Below are 23,815 nucleotides of genomic sequence, written 5' to 3'. Positions count from 1 at the left end.
GCAGGATCCTATTAACCGTGACCAAGGACTTATTTGCAGTTCTGCAAAAATCATTTCAGTATTTTGGCATACAACAACAATCTAATTTGCAGTGAAAGCAAATCAACCACTACTAATTTTTCTGCTGTAAACATTTTCCATCTGTCTATTGAATCTTCTGGTACATCCCCTCCCTTCCTTCAAGTTGCATGTCAATTTCTTGAAGCCTAACTGTCTGATGGTACAATCACTTTTCCAATACAGCAATATCGGGTTTGTTTCTACAAGATCTGGTTTCAATGAAACAAATAGCTGTTGGGATACAACGCAACTCAGCATTTCTACTACTTATCAAGGCTATTTTATGATCTATTTACCATTTGCCATTCTCAGTTTGAGCCTCATACCATTGTACGTCAGACGCTTGTTGAACTGGCAAAGTCTCTTCTTATTCCATCCCACTCTTAACAAGAAGCAGCTTTTCTTATCCATACTCAGTCATATCCATAGCCTATACTCCCTGCTTTAAGGTTCTTCTAGTATCCTCTAATAAGGTCAGTACAACCTAACTTTTCTTACATAATAAAAATCAGTCACATATTAAAACATGGAAGCAATTAACAACACAGCTTCACACATTGCTTTCACACTGCTCTCGTTTTCGAGATAAGTTTTGAACAGTCAGGCTTCAGTCTTCTCTCAGGAACTCTCACTGAATTACACATGAAGAGAGACACTGACAAGTAGGCCCTATTTTTTAAACAGCAAGACTTCAAAGTACTCCAGAAATCCCACTTCGATGCACCTTGTCCACATAAAGGCAGTTAGCCTTTAGAAGATGCCAAACGCACAGACAGAGCAAAATACAGACATTTGGTAATTAGATATATAGGGCAGCCTCTAAGCAGCCAGAAGAGACTGACTTCAACACAATAATACGATTCTTTTCAGAAAGACATCGCAAAGTTTAGTGCTGAAAAACCTACAGACCGACAGAAAAGCTAATGTAAGAGTGTTATAACTTGCCACAAAAGCAAAGGGAAACTAAAACGCACAGAGATTTCATTTTGGACATAATCCCTGTTCAATACATTAATTAAAAATGTTTCACTGACCTAGCATACCATCAGCAGTGGATTGCTGTTACACAGAGCAAAACTGGGTCAAGTACAATTGTGGGGTTAGAAGGAATCTCACAAGACATTCCTACATCTGTCCTTGCATGAAAGATGATGAACTGTATCTACATTTGGGAGCACAGACAGGAATGAACAGCAAGTCTTTAAGAACCAACCTTCTTGTAGCAGGTCTAAGTGCTTCTCCTTTGTAACTCAGTTTTACAGGTAACACCTGTAAAGCTACATCCCAAACCAAGCCAAAAGCAAGCTGTTCCCAATAGGTATTCATGCAAGAACTAACTACAGAAGGCAGATACACAGAGGAATCTGGACTACCCATCATTTCCACAGTTCCTAACATAAGTAAATGCCTGTGCAATCAAAATCAAAAGGAAGTCTGATAGTGTAATACAGACTGATGACAAATCAGATCTGGGGCTTCCCATGAGCTTAGGACAAAGCTACTGCAATACGTGTTGCCCAAAACTAAGAAAATTTAAATATCAAAAAGTTCTCCACCTTCACAGTCTTTCTTCCAGGCAGGACCAAAAGGTCTCCCCCCTGTATGTTTGTTTTGACCTCTGCAAAGCTTAGTATACTGTGTGAAAACATGCCACCTGTATAGTTTACTTCAAGTTTAGTGCAATTGATCTCTGCTTTCAAAGCGCTGAGCTTTGTACATAAATCCTGGAATGAAACTCTTACCTTCGGAAAGCATCAAGATGTCTCATTCTCTTTGAAAATGCTAAATGAAGTTTAAAAGGCAGAAGGGTCAGTACGTAGCACCAGAAGGGTCACAGCCTACTGTTCCTAAGGCAATACTGTGAAAGGTTCTGAGACCTCCTCAGAGCCAGGAAAAATAAATAAATAAATGAAACAATTCTGGTGCTTAGTTTGCAAAGTTCAGGTGAGACAAACCACATAGCAAATAGACAGGACAGGAGACCAAAGAATTTATCTATTGCTACAGTAGTCAGAGCTGGAAGGAGAGAGCAGATGGAACAAGTCCACAACAAAGAGCACCAGAGTTATTTATTCACACACTACTGAAGCGAGTGAGCACTCAAAACACAGAAATACACAGGGGCACAGAGTTCATGTACATTCACACAACAGAACTGAGTTTGGAAATAGCACCAAAATTCATATTCTCTGAGGAAAAAAAGCAAGCTGATTCACCCAGACTACTCAGGAGGTTGTTGGAGGCCAACATACAAAGACATGAACAGATCAGATTGAAAGGTGTTAGCTTAGCAGCCCTTAAACTTCAAAAACCTGACAGCAACTTGCCCAGACAGTAAATGGAGGGCACTGCAAAGCTTTGCTCTTCTTATTCTCCCCTAATTTTTCTCTTTAATTACTTGTGTTCTCAAAAGACAACAGGAGATCCTATGGAAAATACACTGGCAGTAAGACATAGCCTGGGACCACTGCATTAAGACTGGATGCTCTGCACCCAGCCACACCACAGTTCCATCAGCAGCCAGCAATGCTTTCTCAATTCAATTTTTAGTTCACTTAAAGATGATGACAAGTAGCTGGGAAAAAAGGTGAGAAATGAGAGGTTAAAACGTGAGCATGTGTTCTACCACCAATAAGGGAACAGAACTCAGGAGAAGAAGTCACATACATTTGTACTAAGTCTAGACACCCTGGGGGTGTTGGTTGATGCTCGGCTGAACATGAGCCAACAGCGTGCCCAGGTGGCCAAGAGGGCCAATGGCATCCTGGCCTGCATTAGCAATAGTGTGGCCAGCAGGAGCAGGGAGGTGATCATCTCCCTGTACTCAGCACTGGTGAGGCCACACCTCAAGTATTGTGTTCAGTTTTGGGCCCCTCACTACAAGAAAGACATTGAGGCCCTGGAACGTGACCAGAGAAGGGCAACGAAACCCGCGAGGGGTCTGGAGCACAAGTCTTACGAGGAGCGGCTGAGGGAGCTGAGATTGTTCAGTCTGGAGAAGAGGAGGCTCAGGGCAGACCTCATTGCACTCTACAACTTCCTGAAGGGAGGCTGTGGTGCAAAAGGGTCTGGCCTCTTCTCCCAGGCAAATAGTAGGACCCGAGGAAATGGCAAGAAGTTATACCAGAGGAGGTTTAGGTTGGATATTAGGAGAAACTTTTTCTCTCAAAGGGTGGTCAGGCACTGCAATGGCTGCCCAGGGAGGTGGTGGAGTCGCCGTCCCTGGTGGTGTTCAAGAGGTGCCTGGATGAGGAGCTACGAGAGACGGTTTAGTAGCTTGTGGCACTGATAGGAATGGGATAGTGGTTGGACTGGATGATCTTGCAGGTCGTTTCCAACCTTGTGATTCTGTGATTCTGTGATAGAGGCTACCAAGGGGATGCAAGCTGAGCAACACACGTAAAGTCAGCCTTCACCTGTTTGATTTTGTTCCTGGAGTTGGTGATGCGCTCTGTGATGCTCTGGTAGGTGCGAATCGCAGTGGTGAGCTCAGTGTAGTGCTGGACAATGAGCTCATCCAAATCCCGGTCACATTTCTCATAAGCTTCTTCCAGGCGGCCCTTCTCATTCTCCCGGTCCTCAACATCATCACTGGTAGACAGAGTCCTAAGGATAAAAATTCAAATGTTTTTAAATTACTGATCAGGACAAACAGCTTCTTCTTAAGATATTCACCATGTACCAGAAACCAGTCACTGCTTTCAGCTTAACATCACCAAGTTATTTTTTCTCCTGCTAAATGTCTGTGTGGTGATCTGCAAAGAGCAATGTACTTCAAGAAAGTGAAAAACAAAACGATTGTTTTATCCATTCCTGAACTTTCAGATGCTTGGGAACCTTTTTTTTTTTTAAATTAACAATATTACTGCATTTATGAAAAGGGAAATGGATGTCAGTTTCTGTATGTCCCAATTGTCATGACCATGGGCACGGTATAGCATCTAAAATATATTCCCATTTATAGCTTACAAAGTGTTATGAAGAATTCTATTTTAGTAGAGACAAAAATCCACGAAAAGCCATCCATGCCTTCCAACAGTCAGCGTGTTTTCAACCATGATATCACTACAGTGAAAAAGGGGAACAAACCCTTCTTTCTGCCAGACACACCTGTTTAGCCTTTGAGTAGCATCATCCAGCAAGAGTATTTTTATTTACTTAAATCGATGTTATCTAAGATTCCAACTAAGATGATGAAAATGTAATCAAAGCAGCAAGGAGGACAAAAGGACAAAATTTCACAGAATCATAGAATGGCCAGGGTTAAAAAGGACCACAATGATCAACCAGTTCCAACCCCCTGCTGTGTGCAGGGTCGCCAACCAGCAGACCAGGCTGCCTACAGCCACATCCGGCCTGGCCTTGAATGCCTGCAGGGATGGGGCATCCACAGCCTCCTTGGGCAACCTGTTCCAGTGTGTCACCACCCTCTGGGTGAAAAACTTCCTCCTAATATCTAACCTGAAGTTTCATGGCATCACTCCAAAATCCCCAGATTTACAGAAGGATTAAGAAGTTTTGAACATCTACTTGCAGAAATTGAGATGCCTTCAAAAACAAACCCAGCAGAGCATGAACATAGAGGCCATTATCTCATAAAAATTACCCAAGTTCAGACTTCTACTGAGCACTGGCACCACTTTAAGATGGTACAGTATATAATGGAAAAGTAGATGAACAGAAAAGCAGTAGAACAGCCAGAGTATGCAATCCCTTAGGCATAGGAAGAAGTACACAGCCCAGGAGTGAGAATTTTTTTTTCCTAGATTTTTTAAGCTATTTCAGTGGAGGAGGTGAAATAGGTAAATAGGTTGAAGGAAACAAAAACAAAGCAAAAAAAAAAAACAACCCCACAACCATTGCTGAACTGTTGCTCTCTCTAGTAGAGTGCTTTTGTTTTGGATTTGTTGAAGCAACAAGATCCAGGCAAACTCAAACCACCACCTCCTGCTGTCAGTAAGAAAATACCAACCTGCCTTCCAGCAACGGCCACTTGTTGTCTGCAGTTAAGTCAGAAGGTACAAGGAAAGTACTGAACAATTATGAAAAATAAAGCACTGAAGGAGAGAAACCTATTTTCTTAAGGGGCATCTAAGAGTATCTTTAGTGACAAACCAAGGAGCTCCTACTTAACAGATTTTTCTGCATTCTTGACTGACATTAATAGCCAGAACTCAAGTGCAAAATCTTGCTTCTTTGTTTACTTTTATCTGGGACAAAACACTACAAACAAATGCTCCCTTTCTCTCGAAGTCAAAGGAAACACACCCAGAACTTCCAGTTCATTACTCATGCTTCTCTACGAAGAAAAACAACAGGCTGTGCCACCCACTCAAGGGCTTCATCTTGAAAAGAAGAGGGGGGAAAAAAAACAAAAAAACAAGCCATTTCACCAGAGATCACGACCCCAGAAAGAACAGCTAAGAAAACTCAAATGAACAAGCAAATCTGTACTACCAGATGGAACGTGGCACAACAGGAGGATGAGTACACTTGTCCAAGTCAACTACCAAGACGGAAAGAAGAATTAAAGCCACAATGCCTCCTACAACGCCCTGAATGGCAGTGCACCTAAGTGGTGTATTTTATTTGACACAATTCTAACATCTTTACCCTTTCAGATGGCAGTGGCAGAAGGCCTGAATAGATACCATATGGAAATGAGGAACCAAGTCTTTCCCTTTGTTAAGGCTCAAACTATCAGTGTAGGTTCTTCACACCTTCCCTCTCCTCCCAAATACAGAGCTGCCATAGTTACAGGTGATGAGCGAGCACCTCTGCTTTTGTACAAGCAACACCTAGAAATGAGCCCTGCGCTCCCTACCCCCCCATTCACCCTCCTCATTCAGGAGGACTTAACCTTTTCCAATGCATAAGATTTACTTGTGGTATTTAGAGCACCATATTTCATAGTAGCTACAGAAATGGAAATGCTTTCCCGTGTTACTACACCAAGGTTCCATTCTTAGTTATGCCTTACTGTTTTCTCAAAGCTATCTCAATTAGCTTCTACTGCATGCAAAGCATTTTAATATCATGCAAAAAGGACCTGAAAAGAAAGAACAGTGATAGAGTGGTTAGAAAACAAAACAGGAATTAAGAAAACTGGATTATAGCCTCTGCTCTACTGCTGATATCTAATGCAGAACACCCCCCACTGCAGCTTTACACAGCTCTCTACTGCTACAGAATCCACTTGGAAATGGGAAACCCCTGCCTTGCAATGAGCTAAGAAGGAAGATCCATATCTCCATGGCCATTTTTCTTCCCTACCTGGTGAGCACACAGCTTTGGTTCATCAAATAACGGAGCTGCAACTACATGCACTGAGTACTACTGAAACACTGCAACACTGTTAGCAGAGGTCATGTAATCACTTCCAACAAATTAATGTAGGAAGATGTGCTAGAAAACAAAGCTAAGCATACAGCTAAAGCAACAGAACACACAGTACCTGGGAGTTTGGGTTCAGACTGTAATAAATGAAAAGAAAGCAAGTAAAAGAATGTGTTCAGCTTTCAAAAAGCTCATCATTTAAACCTCAACACAGCCAGCAGTAGTATGTAATATTAGTACTGTGAAAACCATTAGTAATCCATCCAAAAAAAAAAAAAAAAAAAAAAAAAAAGGTAATGTGAACACTGTGGTCTCAATGCCTCAGTCCATTCATCCTGAGTTCAGGAACCTCAGCAGCACATATTGGAAAAGCAGCTGCCAAGGTCTTCTTCTACACTTCTAGTTCTCTGGAAGCATAAGCTTCATACACAGAAGTCATCCAGAATTCAGCAAGATGAGAGCAAAGTAAAGGACTCGCTCTGCTGCCGTGCAGAACTTTGCTCTGTCAACAGCTTGAGCAATGGCTGCAGTTCTGGTCTGTTTTCAGTTGGCCTTGAACACACAACTAAAACAGTGGAAGTGAGGAAGCAGTTGTTCTCCCTGCTAAGGCAAAGGCTCTTCAGTTTGGAAAAGACTGAAAGGAGATACATATCTGATGGGTGCAGAACTCAGAAGTCATAGATTAGATTGGAAGGGACCTTAAAGATCATCAAAGTGAGGCATATAACGGAAACACATCACTAAGCAGTGTACTGCTAGCACTATGGCAGTACTTATTGAAACTCAGAGATGCCCGTTTCAGACTCACCTTGAGCACTGGGTGCAGGTTTGGATACTACAATTTAAGGACATAAAACCATCAGTGTCACCAAAGGAGGGCTATGAAGATGGGGGAAGGCCTGGACGGGAAGGCATGTGGGGAGAAGTTGAGGTCCCTTGGTTTGCTCAATCCAGAGAAGGCTGAGGGTGGACCTCATGGTGTCCTACAACCTCCCTAACCCAGCAACCACAGACACCACAGATGTACGAGGCACCAGGCACCTCTAAGTGGCCAGATCTGAGTCTCTAACATCGTGTATTGCCACTGTTTGAGACCAACTACTGAGCTACTTAACCACTAATCTGTCTCAGTAGAGCATTTATTTCTTCTTATCCCTGGAAGATCGTCACAGTTTAGATCACCTAAAGCTGAGTGACATTTTGGAGGAGCTGAAGTTACCTCACTCCTGTGCACGTATACACAAACATGAACGCACCACAGGCCAACACAGGACCTGCCCTCCTTACCAGGATATTTCAGCTCCCACATGTAAAGAAAAGACAGCAGTGATCCATTCTGACAAAGTTCCAGGTTAAACCAAGGTGCTATTTCATGTCAGGACAGGGATCCCATCCACACGAGTTTGCCTCAAATAACTGCAAATGATTTTCTTACAGATAAGCCAGAAGTTAAAATCACAACCCAAGATCCAAGTGGAGAAAAGCAATAGCAGAGACTCCTTTTTCATTTACTTTACCAAAAGACCATAAAGTTTCAGAAGTTTAAGGCTTTCATTTCAGCAACTGTCACTACAGATATCTGGATGGACAGCTGGGGAAACAGAGCATGTGTGATCCATCCTATGATCACGTACTGAAGAACCATCAAGAGCACTCAGAAAAGCGAACTCAACTTAAGAATACAGATTGCAATATAGTAAGAAGCTGAAATGAAGCGGTTTTGAGCCACATCAGAAATTACTCTGCTATAAAACTGAGAATGCCTCAAGCTCTCAAAAATCCATATTAGATTTTTTCCCCACAAAATAACTTACATTTTTGTGCACTCTGGTTCTAAGGTACAAATTTCTGCTACATATTTGAAAGAACGTTTTCAATTGCTCATAGCCAGCAGCAAGACTTTTCTTCTCTTCTTCTCTGGTTACAGTGCCAATATGCTGAGCCTTAATTTTACCTGCTGCAACCAAAACTTTCTATCTACTCAAGCAATTTGTTACCATTTATTCTTCTTCTTTAAAAAAAAAAAATAATAAATCCACAACATTAAATCCTTGAAGTGGCACCTGCAACTACAAAAGGAGCCCTGTCACTCTGAATCTCAAACATTACTCTGCACACCTGAATTTCCTAAGCCCCCCAGTACAGGAGCCATTTCTTGTTCTGCACAGCGAAGAGCAAAGCAAGGAATACTTAATATTCTTGAGATTATACATGTTCCTGCTAACACTGCAGAAAAGTAAGCCAAGGGCATCTTTACTTGTTTCAGTTCTATTAAAATGTGTGGCAAGGAAGAAGAAAAGTCAACACGCTGTTTGCCAAATAGAAAGGATCAGAACTGTTTGGGAAAGGAACTTCGCAGCAAGAACTTCGAAGGGAAGAATTACAAAACAGGACAGGATTATGAAAGGATTACCAAACAATAAATCTACATCAGCTTCTCAGAACTCCCTGAAAAGCAGAAGCATTGAGAACACACGACAAACAGAAGAAATGTCAATCTGCATACCAAGTGTATATATGTTATGAACTCGGTGGGGATTTCCAGAAGGGCTCCCTGATCAGCTCAGTTGTTTTTTCGTTTTCATTTTACTAAATGAGAATCCGCCTCTCCTGTAAAATACCTGTAATTTGTACTTGGCAGCTGGATGGTTGCATATGCCTCTCTCATTAGCAAGAGCTCAATTGGATTAGAATAATTCCAACTGGATGTTAGTCTGAAAAGGGACGTTTTTATGCTACAGTAAAACCGAAATCCATTCAGCCAAACCTCACTGCCCCTTTTGAATTTACATAGTTAAAAATACAGATTGTACAAATGCTTAATTTGGTGGAGCTGCTTTCAGGCATCCTTCAGAAGAAGAAGGATGGGGAAGATGATCAGGCAAAATCCCTGCTATGTTTTTAATCATGCGACGCACAACATATTTCCTACAAGAATGAAACAAACCTTGCTTCTTCCCCAGTATCAGTGAATACACTGTGATATCAGGTTAATTTTAAAAGTCCATTGGGACTATTCATTCCAGTAGAATCGTAGAATAGCGTGGGTTGAAAAGGACCACAATGATCATCTAGTTTCAGTGTGCAGGGTTGCCAACCACCAGACCAGGCTGCACAGAGCCACATCCAGCCTGGCCTTGAATGCCTGCAGGGATCCAGGGGCATCCACAGCCTCCTTGGGCAGCCTGTTCCAGTGTGTCACCACCCCCCAAGTGAAAAACTTCCTCCTAAAAAAGACAGACAGAAGAAGAATTTGACCTTTAGGTCAGGAGCATTTTTCATATCTGTTTTCCAGCACCCAATTCAAACGACCAAGACAGGGAGTCAGTGAAAAGACATCTACAGGAGCCCTGAAGCACTGTCATCCAGCAAGATGCCTCCACTGAGACAGGAATCACTTATTTCTAAAGGTAAATATAAAAGAAAATGCACACTTTGACAAAATGCAATTGCCATCTCTACCATTTCTGCAAGAAACAAAACTGCATCATTCTAGAAAACAGAACGACCCCTGCAGCTCTGGTCCTCCTTCCTCAGCACTGCGGATGAAGGAACAAAGTGGGACAAACGAGAACCTCAAGTATCACAGAATCACAGGGTGGCTTGGATTGGAAGGGACCTCAAGGATCATGAAGCTCCCGCTCCCCTGCTGCACGCAAGGCCATCAACCTCCATATCTAATACTAGACCAGGCTGCCCTGGTACATTGGAATCCACCTTCACCCATTGCTTTCCAGCAGTTCAACAGATTGTAGTCATCAAAAGCTAAACAGCAATTCCAAACACTGGGATACCAGATTTCTGATGCCATCTCACCTGTAAATTTACCCCTAGAGTATAATGGATTCATTTGAGGAGGGAGATAAGGAAGGAAAACAGGAGCTGTAAACTCTCTTCAAACCATGCCCAGAACTCAACGCAGCCTTGTGATCTAAACAGCACAGAAAACAAGCCACTGTTATTTCACAAGCTAATAAATTTCTCCCATTGTTGTGAACTGAAAGAACACAATTTTCACTAAGCTATTCAACAGCAAAAGAAAACAAACACCATTGTGGTACACATCATGTGGCACAAGAGATAACTACAGGAGTACAGAAATGCTGCACAGAGCTGAGCAGAACTCAGAGAGATTCACCTCCCTTCATAACACTGTACTTCTGAGCTCCAAATGAACTCCAGCCCCAAAGCAGGATTTTACATCGTAGCTCCCAGCACCACAGAAAGCATGCTGCACTCGGATTAGTGTTTAGTTCATGTAACACCCGTATTCCTCACCTGTGCCAAATTACTCCAAAATAAGCTCTGATGTGAATGAAATGCATAACAGATGACTTTACGCTGTCGCTCTGTGACCAGGATGATGCCAACTGAGAACACCCACCAGGACAGTTAAAAGGGTGCTTATTCTGGGGTATCCTGCTGCATTCAGTACAAATAAGAAAAAACCCACTGCAAAGCCAGCAGCAGAACTGTACATCTTTATGTGCTGCCACTTCAGCTGGTGATGCTTACTACCAGCCACAAAGCTTTACAGCCACTAAGTGTTTGGTTTGCTCACAGAAATACATATAGCAAAGGCTCAAATACTGTGGTGCCTTAAGAAAACTGCTTGCCTTCCTCCCAAAGGGATCCATGAACAATTAGGATGCTCAATCAGCGTTTTCAACTTCAGAACCTTTCTTGACACTGAAGATTTGGTTTTAGCATCCATCTCCAGAATAGCGAACCTCATTCTGAAGCATCAGACAAGCAACTGTGCTTTGTGACACCCCCCCATTTTATTCTACACAGGCCAATAACCAGGACAGTTCCTGGGCAGAGAAATCCCCAAATTCCTCAGCCCTGAATGCTCAGGCCAACCTCCTCGCTTTGCAAAGCTCTGCATGCTTTACAGCACACACAAGCTCTTAGTCTTCTGAACCCAAACTCAAGGTGCACTGCACATCGTCCTTACTTCGTCTCAAAAACCCACTGCTTCTTTCACTGCAGTGTATTTTGCCTTTAAATCCTGTATTTAGTTAGTCCTCCACTCCTGCATCTGACATATCTGCAAAAAAAGAAGTTAGCATTAACCTTTAAGACCATTCATTTACAGGCACAGGCAGCAATCTCAAAGTCACAGGGCCAGCAGCAATCAGATTTCAGGCTCAACAAGAATTTCTACTTGCACCAATCGGTCCTCAATCTCCCCCACAAGCTCTGTGTTATCAAAGGCTTTATTCTATCCTATAGAGCAGATGGGTGTGTTTTTTGTTTTGTTTTGGTTTTTTTTTTTTTTTGCTCGCCCACATTAAGCACCAATTTCAAGAGGAAACTGATAATGAGTAATAAGTGTTTCATTTCTGCAAATTTGCTTTCCCTGATGCTCCCAGCAAGGCTGGTGGATAAACTGCCTGCCTATTTTACCAACCCTAAAGCCAGCCCTGCTAAGGATGATTACTGCTAAGCTATGGATTGTAAACAGTTTTAAATACCTGTTTCTTGACTAGCAAATTTCTCTTGCATGCAGAACATCGTAGTAACTCTATGTAGGCATTGTTACTGTAGAATTTTTTATTGCATCAAAGTGAAAGGACACATACTCTGTGTCCAAGTGTGCACCCTAGAAAATTGATGTTAAGTGAGTACCTGCAACATGCAGTCCTTGTGGGGAGGTACAAGGCTTATTTGGCAGGAAAGGACTGTCCAGCCCCCTTGTGAACACTGTTGTGGGTTTACAGCTTCTGGGCATCCCTGCAAAGTCCCCTCTTCCTCTGCTCCCCAAAATCAGGGGGAGCCTGTACCTAAAGGGAGCCTATAAATAAGAGGGGAGACAACCCTTTGAAAGGGTAGATAATAGCAGGACAATGGGAAATGGTCAGAAGTTGAAGGAGGGAAGATTTAGGCTGGATGCCAGGGGGAAGTTCTTTACTATGAGAGTGGTGAGGTGCTGGAACAGCTGCCCAGAGAGGCTGTGGATGCCCCGTCCATCCCTGGAGGTGTTCAAGGCCAGGTTGGATGGGGCCCTGGGCAGCCTGGGCTGGTATTAAATGGGGAGGTTGGTGGCCCTGCCTGCAGCACAGGGGTTGGAACTTGATGACCCTTGAGGTTCCTTCCAACCCAAGCCATGTGTGATTCTGTGATCAGATCAGCTACACAAGAATATCTGAGCTCAAGAAGATAAAGAGTAACATGATGCACAGGTGAGGTTTGGAAATCCAGGAGGAAGACTCCATCATGCGTGGATCAAGCTCCTTCACAAGTGCAATTCACTTGCCTTCAGTCAGCATCGCTTACTCACATGAAAACACTCATTAAAGACAGTGGGAAACACCAACAAAAAAAAAGGCAAGCTGATCAAATTGAAATATTTCTCACTTGATTGAGAAAATGAACATTTGAGCAAAGCATAATTGCGAGCGTTACATCAGCAGGGGAGCAAACAAAGCTCCACTTTTAACAGCAATCCCCAGCAAACTTTCTGCCACCTGTTTCGCTATTGCTCAGCACCATATCCTGTGCTTTGTTAAGCCTACCAGTTCCTTGCTTTCAAACACCTTTGAAGCCACAATAATACAGACAGCTTGCGGTATCAACTGCACACAAAACAGCTGGGCTTAAAACTTGTCATAGTAAAAGCTGAGGCTATGCTAAAGCGTGTCCAACTTACGTGACTCACATATGTTAGCACCTTCTCCTCCAGGAAAAACAACGCCAGGCATCATTCTATAGAGGAAGGCTCTATGTGCCCACTGCAGTCTGGGGGATTTGTTTTTTTACATCATACCAAATACTTAATAAACAGAACACAACAAATCTATATAGGATGCAGGAAAATCTCTCTCTCTCTCAAAGCACGGCCTTGGCCTACGGACAATTTTTGACCAAAGGATCTCTGTGGCTAAATGAAGAAAGCAGTTGCTAGAAGCAACAAATAATCATGTAAACAGAGCAAAGTGGATGTCTAGAAAGACCACGCTCCTCTCTTCAGGAATTGGCTGCAGTATGCCAAGGAGAATTCACTGTGGAAGAAAAAAATGAGAGTAAAAAGAAACTCATGACAATCTTGTTACTCCTCATAGTGTTACTCCTCTCACTGATGACTGTGGCCACGCATCCATCACAGCATTTGCTTTACTGCTTTGGTTTGAACCGTTGTGATCACTGCCAGACATCGATGGCTGCACTAACACCTGGGGGCAGCCACACCACTGGCTACACAGATCAACAGCCCAAGCTTTTTGTGGGAGGAAATCCAGCAGACAAGAAACAACAGCAGGTGAATAAGAGAGAAGGGGTCAGGATGCACAGGAAAGGGAAAAGAAAAAAAAAAAACAAGCTGAGAGCATCTGCCCACATCTCTTCTGTCCAGCAGAAACAACCCTAATTAGCCACTTACTCAGAGGCTGCCAAGTTACAAATAAACCAAGTGCAGGTTGCTGGGAGGATAAAGCATTGGTTTGACATGCATGGAAGATGCATCCAAGTGCTGTTCAAGAAGCTTTAAAGGAAAATGCACTCACTCATTAATGCTTTTTCCTCCTCCAGAAGACAACATCACACAGGGCTCGGATCTGCTCATTTCAAAGATCAGGTTTCATTCTGACAACACTGAGCAACATTTAAGATCAAATGTGCTTTATGAGGATGCTATCAGAGGCATGACATTACTTATTATGGGGCCTTGAGCAATCTGGTCTAGAGAGAGGTATCCCTGCCTGTAGCAGTGGGGTTGGAACTACATGATCTGAAAGGTCTGTTCCAACACAAACCATTCCATGAGTTAAATAGAATAAAACACAACTTAAACCACATATGGAGTAAAAAAAAAAAAAAAAAAAAAAACACACATCGGAGCTTACCAGGCTTTCCTCCCCTTTGCTGTGCCAGCCTGAGACCTCAGGAGGCTGCATTTCAACACAGCACAATGAGAAGAAAGTTGCTGAGCACCATGGGACAAGAACAGCCCACTGTCTACACTGCTCGATACATTTCAAAAGGTTCATTAAACCAAACAGACTTATTTGAATTTTATAATTGAAAATTGCAGTCTTAAAGACAAGTCCCAAATGGAGTGATCTACAGCTTCCAGCACTATTTAACCTCGAAACGTAGAATCTGAGAATACATGTTTTAATACCTCTGCAGAATCCCACTGAAACCAACCACAAAAAGTTTCTTCATAAGGAAATAAAAAGCCTGCTTGAAACAGTCTGGAAAGAAGAAAAGAATCCAGAAGGTATTTAACAATTTAACTCAATAGCAGTGCACTGAATGCCTTCTCATCACTTTCACAGGTTGCTCAATTGTTCCCAATAAACTCTGGATTTGAAGACACGAGTTAAAATGCTCACAGTGCCAGAAAGAAAGCAGTCAGAAGCTGCACTGTACAAGTCAATAGCTGAGGAAAGCAGGTTATTACTGTAAAATGGCTATAAAAATATAAGGGGTTTTATCCTATTAAAAAATAAAATAAAAATAGTGAAATGTGGGACCAGCATGCTCCTTCCTCAGCAAAAGGAGCACAGGGTATCCACCCTCCAGACCAACAGATCTCTGTTGTGCAAACAGAGAAACAACTCACTCCTTTTATATGGGAAACAGCAAAACTGAATCTCTTCAAAATGCTGTTAAACACAGAAAGTAAACAGAGCATTATAAAACATTTTCCTCCTGTACTTACATTCTATTAATCTTTCATGCTGCTTACACAGTTGGTTAGAGCACTTTCAACAGAAATTAATGATCTTTTATCATTGAGGACTTGCACATTTATGCACGGCAGCTATAGCAAAAAGGCTGAGCCCACAACCATCTAAATAAATATCACAGAATCACAGAATGGCCCGGGTTGAAAAGGACCGCAAAGATCATCCAGTTTCAACCCCCCTGCTGTGTGCAGGGTCACCAACCACCAGACCAGGCTGCCCAGAGCCACATCCAGCCTGGCCTTGAATGCCTCCAGGGATCCAGGGGCATCCACAACCTCCCTGGGCAACCTGTTCCAGTGTGTCACCACCCTCCAAGTGAAAAACTTCCTCCTAATATCTAACCTAAACCTCCCGTCTCAGTTTAAAACCATTCCCCCTTTGTCCTATCACTATTCATCCTCATAAAGCCATTCCCCCCTCCTGTTTATATGCTCCCTTCAAATATTGGAAGGTCGCAATGAGGTCTTTCAGGAGCCAAGGGGAGACAAGCTAAACAAGTCCAATTCCCTCAATCTTTCCTCATAGCAGAGGTGCTCCAGCCCTCTGATCATCTTAGTGGCCCTCTTCTGGACCCACTCCAAGAGCTCCACATCCTTCCTGTACTGGGGGCCCCAGGCCTGGACGCAGTGCTGCAGATGGGGCCTCACAAGAGCCGAGCAGAGGGGGATGATCACCTCCCTCTCCCTGCTGGCTCCTCCTCTTTTAATGCAGCCCAGAACACAGTTGGCCTTCTGGGCTGCAAGCACACACTACTGGCTCATGTCCAGCTTCTTGTCCACCAGGACCCCCAAGTCCTTCTCTGCAGGGCTGCTCTCAAGGAGATTTTCCCCCAGTCTGTATAAATACCTGGGATTGCCCCAACCCAAGTGCAACACCTTGCATTTGGCCTTGCTGAACCTTATTAGGCTCTCATGGGCCCTCTTCTCCAGGCTGTCCAGGTCCCTCTGGATGCCTTCCCTTCAGTGTATCCATTGCACCGCTCAGCTTAGTGTTGTCTGCAAACTCACTCAAAGTGCACTCAATGCCATCATCTCTGTCATTGATGAAGATGCTGATAAGCACATATAATCAGAACTTTCTGTATTTTGCTACATTAACCACCCTTTAATCCAGCATGTCATTGAGCGTCTGCGTGGGCTGGGAAATTCTTTACAGAGACAGTGGTGAGGTGCTGGAACAGGCTGCCCAGAGAGGTTGTGGATGCCTCGACCCAGAAGGTGTTCAAGGCCAGGTTGGATGGGACCCTGGGCAGCCTGGGCTGCTATGAAATGGGGAGGTTGGTGGCCCTGCATGAGGCAGGGGGGTTGGAGATTCCTGATCCTTGAGGTCCCTTCCAACCCTGGCCATTCTGTGATTCTGTGATTCTTTAATCCCACTTTTCCAGGTGAGTACAAGCTACAGCGGTATGGGTAGCAACGGGTTGATTGCTGGAAGAAAAAGAAGGATTGGACTGCACACATTTAAGATAAACACTCTGATAAAAGAATCTTACTATCATTAAGGATAGAAAAGACCACTAAAATCATCCAGCCCAAGCAAAGTACTACACGAGAACATGTCACACATGTCCAGGTGCCCACAGGCACTCATTTCCTTTCAATGCAATTCCTCTGAGAACCACGCATTCAGCACAGCGATTAGATGAATCACCATGCTCCCAGGAGAAAAATGAAGTCCTAAGCATCAATGCTTTCAAATCTCCACAAGTACAAGCTGTGCAGCATGACCTGGACCTGCTGGCTGGATGATAAAAGGAGTGCTTGAGGGCTGCTGGTCACCCTGCGCTGTGAATCCATCCCTGCAGCATCCAGCAGCGAGAAGCTCTGCAAATTTTGTTATTAACTTGAAGGTTTCAGTCTTGCGCTGGAAGGGAGAGTTGGTAGAGGGGATGTAATTGCAGAAGTTGGAAGCACAGAACTGATAATCATTTATTAACAAAACCGCCTCTTTCTGCTTCCTTGTTTTGTGGAGAACACCAGCTCTGTGCTGCGCCTTGCCTACAGCTGAAATAAACGCTGCAAGGCTCTGTGCCTCGAGATTTAACAGTGTGGCCACACACACTGTGCTCTTCTATATTGTTGTGTATTCACACCTGTACCCTAACCTATCTGCTGTTCTTTAACCCTAGTATCTGTGCCAAGCTGCAATTCAATGCTTAACACACGTTTTATACAACTGTCCCAAGATCACTTCAGGCAAATCGATAGTTTAGAATCATATTCTGCCATACACAATTTCTTCTCAATGCATTTCCGAGCTACTAATATTTTAGAACTGCTGCTTCTATAATGTTGGAAAACACCATTTGCAATAAAAGTGGTTTTAAGAGACCATTACAGTACATACAGATCAGAGTAACTCAGCTTTATTTCTTGTAGCAGCTATTTCCCAAATGTAACAGCTATACATCCATCTCTCTCGCCCCACATCACAAACTGGGATCTCACTTCTGGTGATCAAATGCCAGGTCATTAGTAAGAAACCATTTAACCAAGTTCACTGTAAATGTAATGAAAATAATGGTCAAAACCTATTAAAAAGGAAAAGGAGAATTTCAGTTGTGAAACATAAAATATGTTCAAGGTTTTTGCCCATAATTTCAACTCCCTCAGACATAAAAGTAAGAAACACACTGCACCTCGTCTCACTTTTAGTTCTCCTTGACATCTGTCATACACGTTTGCCTGTGTGAAAACTTAGCTAAAACATTTCTGTAAGGTCTTATGGAGTCAGTGCTAAAGTTTGTTTTCTCCCAATTAAAGCAGCTATTAAAGGCCAGTTTTAAAAAAACAGAAACCTTTAATTGGAAAGAAAACCACCCAACAATAAACAAAAGGCAGACATGCACCAATTAAAAATCTGACAAGATATTTCAAAAAAAAAATAATAATAATAGCATTTGCTAAATGCCAGGTTGCTTGTTTCAGACTACAAAAGCTGCTTCAACCGGCTACCAACAAAACAAAAGGTTAAGGAAATCAATATACATACACATTTGTCCTCTGAAAGATTAATATAAATATATATTCCCTAAGTGGTTCCGCAGCAAATGAACAGAACATCCTCCATTCTGTGCACATTCTCTGCTTTTTAAAAGACTTGACAGCACACGTGATGAGTATTGGACTGCTCTAATGGAAGCTCCTGGTCTCCATTTTAACCCCAGAATCATAGAATTATTTGGGTTGGAAGGAATCTTTAAAGCTCATCTCGTCCAACTCCCCTTCAATGAACATGAGCATCCACAGCTGATACCCAGACTCTACTCCAAAAGCCACAATCCCACAAGCTATGCCTTACCAAAACGTTCACCACATCTCAGCTGTGTGAGGACAACAGCAAACTGAAGAGACTCCCATATCCCCCAAAGACTGCGGATAAAAAAAAAAAGGCAGCCTGTGCAGCAGCAAAGTTGGGGATTTTATTAGTGCACTGTGCAAACAATCACATTCCCAAATACTCTCTACTTTTAGGAGTATTACTATGAACATACATACACTGCACCCAAGAACACATCACTCACTCCTGGCAGCTCTCCTATAGAAGGAACGCATGGCATCATCCTGATGCTACCGTAGCCTTGGGCTTGAAACACAATCACAGCATAACACCATAAAACAACTCACTCCTGCTCTGTAAGATATGTTCTGCCATGGTTAAGTGATTTGAACTGCAATTGATGGACATGTACAACTAGGTTTTGGAGCCAATGAGACACTACAAGGACCACAGAGGAGACCTCAGCACAGCAGCTTGCTGTGTCGACTCAGCCAGACTGCGTGAGCACAGGCACCACACGCACGCAACTTGGGAGCCAGAAATCACCTCTCCAAGATGTGCTTCACAGGGCTATCATCACCCCACAGGGCTTTTTCTTCAGTTCTGTGCTCTGGCTACCAAGCAATGTGACTCCTTGCGCTCAGGAAACAGCTTCTTCCTAGTTAGTCCATACAGGAGCCTGGCAACAACTGGAGAACCAAGGAGAACTCGCTCAGCACATGGCTCCTCCTGCAGGAAACAACTCCCAGAAAACAATTGTGTTCCTCAATGCAACAGGAAAAGCTGACACTTCACAGGGACAGATAAGGGACTAACAGCGAGATGGCCGTGCCTGCTGCTTCCTCCTTCAGCTCAATTACCAGCACACAAAGTAGCTGGAAGGCAACACTGCAGAGATGAGCAATGGGTCCACATTTCCATTTACAGAGACACAGTTTAGGAGTGTTATTGTGGGGTCAGAAGACCTCAGAAACACTCTGACACTCCTTTTTAAAGCTGAATGGCCAACTGGTGTGACAAAGCAAACTCTTAACACTGAGCTGGGACATATACACTGGCTTTTATGGAGTTAATTTCCTAATTTCCCTGCAGCAACAGCACTATTACTTTCAACCAGAGCCCAGCTTACAAAAAAATGCCATTTCTCAATTTCTCTGCTGCTGTAATACATCATAGCTTTGTCAGAGATTTGGCCCCAAATACTCTCACTGAAAGCAAGACCAGTTCTGCTCCTTCCAAGTCTGGTGATGCAAATACTGAGTCCCAAAATCTACATCAGAGCAAAGTAAATTAGTCCCTTCCAATAGAGAGCTACTTAGCTTGAGTAAATATAAGAAATTATCCCTTCATTAATAAAATCATTTATATTTATAAAACACTTATCTCCACATCTCAGTGTGCTCTGCAAATCAAACACATTTGCTGATCTAATCTAAACATTCCCTTTCACCATCTTTGCTGTTAAAGAGTAAAATACCATAATGCACAAAGAGTGACAGAATCACAGGGGTTGGGAAAAACCTCTGGAGATCATAAAACAGCCTGGGTTGAAAAGGACCACAATGATCAACGCCAACCACCAGACCAGGCTGCCCAGAGCCACATCCAGCCTGGCCTTGAATGCCTCCAGGGGCATCCACAGCCTCCTTGGGCAACCTGTTCCAGTGTGTCACCACCCTCTGTGTGAAAAACTTCCCCCAAATATCTAACCTAAACCTCCCCATCTGAGTTTAAAACCATTCCCCCTTGTCCTGTCACCATCCACCCTCATAAACACTCTTTCCCCCTCCTATTTATACGCTCCCTTCAAATATCGGAAGGTCACAACGAGGACCCCCGAGTCTTCCTCCACAGGGCTGCTCTCAAGGACTTCTTCCCCAGTTTGTATAAATACCTGGGATTGTCCTGGCCTTGCTGAACCTCACTGGGTTCACACGAGCCTACTTATCCAGTTTGTCCAGGTCCCTCTGGATGGCTTTGCTTCTTTCCGACGTATTGACTGCACTGCTCAGCTTGCTGTTGTCTGCATCCACTTGGTGTCATTGAGATTGTCAAGTCCAACTCCCCTGCCACTCTGCTTTTGTTTATTTACTGCAGAAGAACACAAAGTTCTCCTGCTTTTCATACATCGTTTCCTTTCAAGGGTATTTTGCAGAGCAACAACAGAAATAAACAGCCTTCTAAATAAAGAGAGGAACGCAAGCATAAAACGAAGAGGACCGGCAGGAGAAACTCCACTTAAATGTTTTGGAAATAAAAAGCATCAAGAAAAGAAAACTTCGTTGCATTTCAAACCAACAGCAGACCGTTAAGGCTTTTGATATCTTTCTGAAGCTAAGTCATAAGAAAGACAAATTCAACTCACCCAGCTCTGAAGTTGTTTGCCAGCGGTATTTTATGAACACACAAAACAGCAAGTAATGTCACCTATTGCTTAAAAGGCTCATATTCACCCAAGCTGCCGTACGAAAACAACAGAGAAAACTGACTGAAATTCCTTCACGTGCCATTTGCTTTTTGTACTTGGCTAACTGTAAGAAATGTGAATATTAACACAACAGTTCTTCCTTCCTTTGCAATCAGTTCTACCTTCAGGTTTTCATGGTCTGGCTCAACGCTACCCAGCAAACACTGCAAAGAGCCTCCACATCCACACTAAGTTCTAATTACATTTTGGAGGTTCAGTTATCAGGCTGTTCTATTGAATAATTCTAATTTAATAAAGTCAACATCCTCAGCGTTGCATCTGAACGCTGGACATCGGCTGACTAAGGTATCAGGGCATGTAAGCCAAAGATTACTAGACAAATATGAGTTCCTACTCAGTAAGAACGCTCATTCTCGTTTTATATTATAAAAGAAGCAAGAAGTTTACACGAATTGAAGTAGAAATCTGGAAATCCCTTACAATTCTTCTTAAATTTCTGTTGGAATTATAGAAAATATGCAAAAAAAAAAAAAAAAAGATTATTAGAGGAAATGCTGCAGCAATTAATTGATACTATTCATTCTTCCACTGCTCACAAATTACTGTATTTTCTGTAAGTGAAAATCACCCAGCTAGGACCTACCACACTGCCTCTCCCACTTACTCAAACTTGAGGTTGACAAAGAAATAATAAGCACAACACACTTGAAATTCACACTACCAACCTCTGGCCAAATACAAGGCACAAGTGCACAGTAAAAAAGAAAAAAGAAAAATCAGGATCCAGGATTTGTTACTTATTAGCACACACTTCCAAGACCACGCTCATGAAGCTGGGAAGGCCAAGCAGAGCAGTGAAGCAGCTGCTTTGCTTGGTTGCCATCTACCTTGAGTTTGCAAGATCTGAAAGACCAGCTTAAAGAAATAATGAAAAGGAATAGAATTCAGCCCTAAACACTATGATTCATACAGTACTTCAGTATTAGATCATTACACGTGCTGGATACTGAATCACTACTAATATAACTTCTCCAAAGTAGAATAACTACAGTTTCTAGCAAAGCAGTCTCTTGCAAGGTAGGAACTGAAGTTTGTAAGTTCTTTACAAGGCACAATATGACTGTAGTAGGACTGCCTGCTGCCTACAGCCACTTTGGAAAGTGTATATAAAACCAGTATTTCAAAGCTTAAGTGTGGGAAATCAGCTGCCAACTCACTGAGCAGAAGCTACCCAAAAAAAAGACTTAAAAGCATTTAGAAAAGGCACCGAGGGAAATAGAAAAATGGCAGGTCTTGCTTGGCTCCGAGATAATCACCGAATCAGATTCCAGGAGAGGAAAGAGTAGGAACAAGGGCAGACAAAAATCAATAGCCAGAACATGACTAGACAACTGCTTTCTTGTCACTCCTGCGTAGTGGTGAGACAAGCTGAGGTGGCGATTTTCCCAGTCTCACATCCTAAAATAGGATGGAATCATAGAACAACAGAACCATTAAGGCTGGAAAAGACCACGAAGATCATTTAGTCCAAACACCAACCTATCCCCACCATGTCCACTAAACAACGTCCCCCAGTGCCGAATCTCCATGTTCCTTGAACACCTCCAGGGATTCCCCCACCTCCCTGAGCAGCCTGTTCCAATGCCTCAGCACTCTTTCTGAGAAGAAACTTTTCCTAATATCCAACCTGAACACATATTGGACTTCCTAGGCAAGCCTTATTTCCAACCAGCCTTATTTTATACTCAGTGCTGCTGTGTGTTGGCAGATGAGGGTAAACTACAGATTCTACAGCAGTAGGGAGACGGTCACTTGACTCTCCCAGTATGGCATAAAGCTGGTGCTCGCTGCAGGCATCACTCCTCCGACCTCCTGATGCTGAAAAGCAGTGGAAAGTGGAGCACAATCACAGAATGTCTTGGGTTGGAAAACACTTCAAAAATTTCCTACTTCTAACTTCCTGCCATAAGTATGGACAATCAGAGCAGGATTAGAATGCCCAAACTGGGCAGCACCACCCAAACTGGCCCTGAACACCTGCAGGGATGGGGCACCCACAGCTTCTATGGGCAGCTGTGCAGTGGCCTCACCACCTTCATTGTAAAGAATTTCTTCCAGATCCCTAAATTATATCCACCTCTTTTCTGTGTGAGCCCATTACCCCTTGTGCCATCACTACGTCCCCTAACAGAGGAACTATTCCCAATTTCCTCAGGCTGCTTTTAGGTGCTAGAAGGACACTATTAGGTCTCTCTGGGGCTTTCTCTTCCCCAGGCTGAACAGCCCCATCTCTCTCAGCATTTATTCACAGAAGTACTCCATCCTCTGAGTACCTTCAAGGCTTCCTCTATATCCCCTCCTTACCCTGGGAGTGCTCTGAGATGAACGCAACACAGCAGGTGAGGGCTCATGAGGGCACAGCAGAGGGGGCCCCACTCCAGCCCGGAGCCCTCCTCACAGCTGTCCGGGCCCCGCAACGACCCCGAGCTCTCAAGGCCCCCACAGCACCACAAGGCCCACATACAGCCCAAGGTCGGTCCTGAGGGCGGGCCGGGAGGCTGCGGAGCGGAGCCGCGCCGCCCATACCTGATCACAGAGATGAGCAGCCCCGAAGGGTCCTTGCTTCTGCTCATGCTGCTCCGGTAGCGTCCCACCGCCTCTCCCGCCGCCATCTTGCGCCCCCTTCAAACACAGAGCAACCGCCCCTACTGGCGCCGCGGCCAATCAGAAGAAAGGGAAGCGGGCTTCCATCCAATAGGAGGCTGGGGAAGGCGGGGCGGGAGCTATCAGCCTTCTATGCATCGTGCGGGGGCGCCGCGGTGCCTTCTGGGAGTTGTAGTTTCTGTGACTCTGCTTCAGCCTCAGGCTGACTCAGGGTTGTGGCTCTTGCCAGTTCCTCCCGCTGTTCTCATTTTAATTTATCTTCCTAAAACCCCGCTGAATAAGAACAGTCGCCTCTGTTAAAAGCTGTTTTCACTGGGGAACGCATTTTTTGTTCTGGATGTTAAAGTGTAAATGG

At 43.6% G+C, this 23,815-nt stretch overlaps 1 protein-coding gene across 1 annotated transcript in view; it reads right to left on the bottom strand.

The window, feature by feature from the left end:
• Positions 1–23,468, bottom strand: part of EXOC4 (exocyst complex component 4) — a gene marked incomplete at both ends in the record, with an annotated part of 395,210 nt that extends 371,742 nt beyond the window's left edge. Inside the window, 2 exons of the mRNA XM_079535213.1 lie at positions 3,477–3,666; positions 23,383–23,468. Of these exons, the coding sequence (XP_079391339.1) occupies positions 3,477–3,666; positions 23,383–23,468 (276 nt within the window). The remainder of the gene's footprint in view (positions 1–3,476; positions 3,667–23,382) is intronic.
• Positions 23,469–23,815: the final 347 nt, after the last annotated feature.

This window comes from Tetrao urogallus (genome assembly GCF_951394365.1).
Source record: "Tetrao urogallus genome assembly, chromosome: 1".
In the NCBI taxonomy this organism is placed as follows: domain Eukaryota; kingdom Metazoa; phylum Chordata; class Aves; order Galliformes; family Phasianidae; genus Tetrao; species Tetrao urogallus.
The sequence above is the reverse complement of the archived record's forward strand: the minus strand, read 5'-3'. Positions and strand labels throughout refer to the sequence as shown.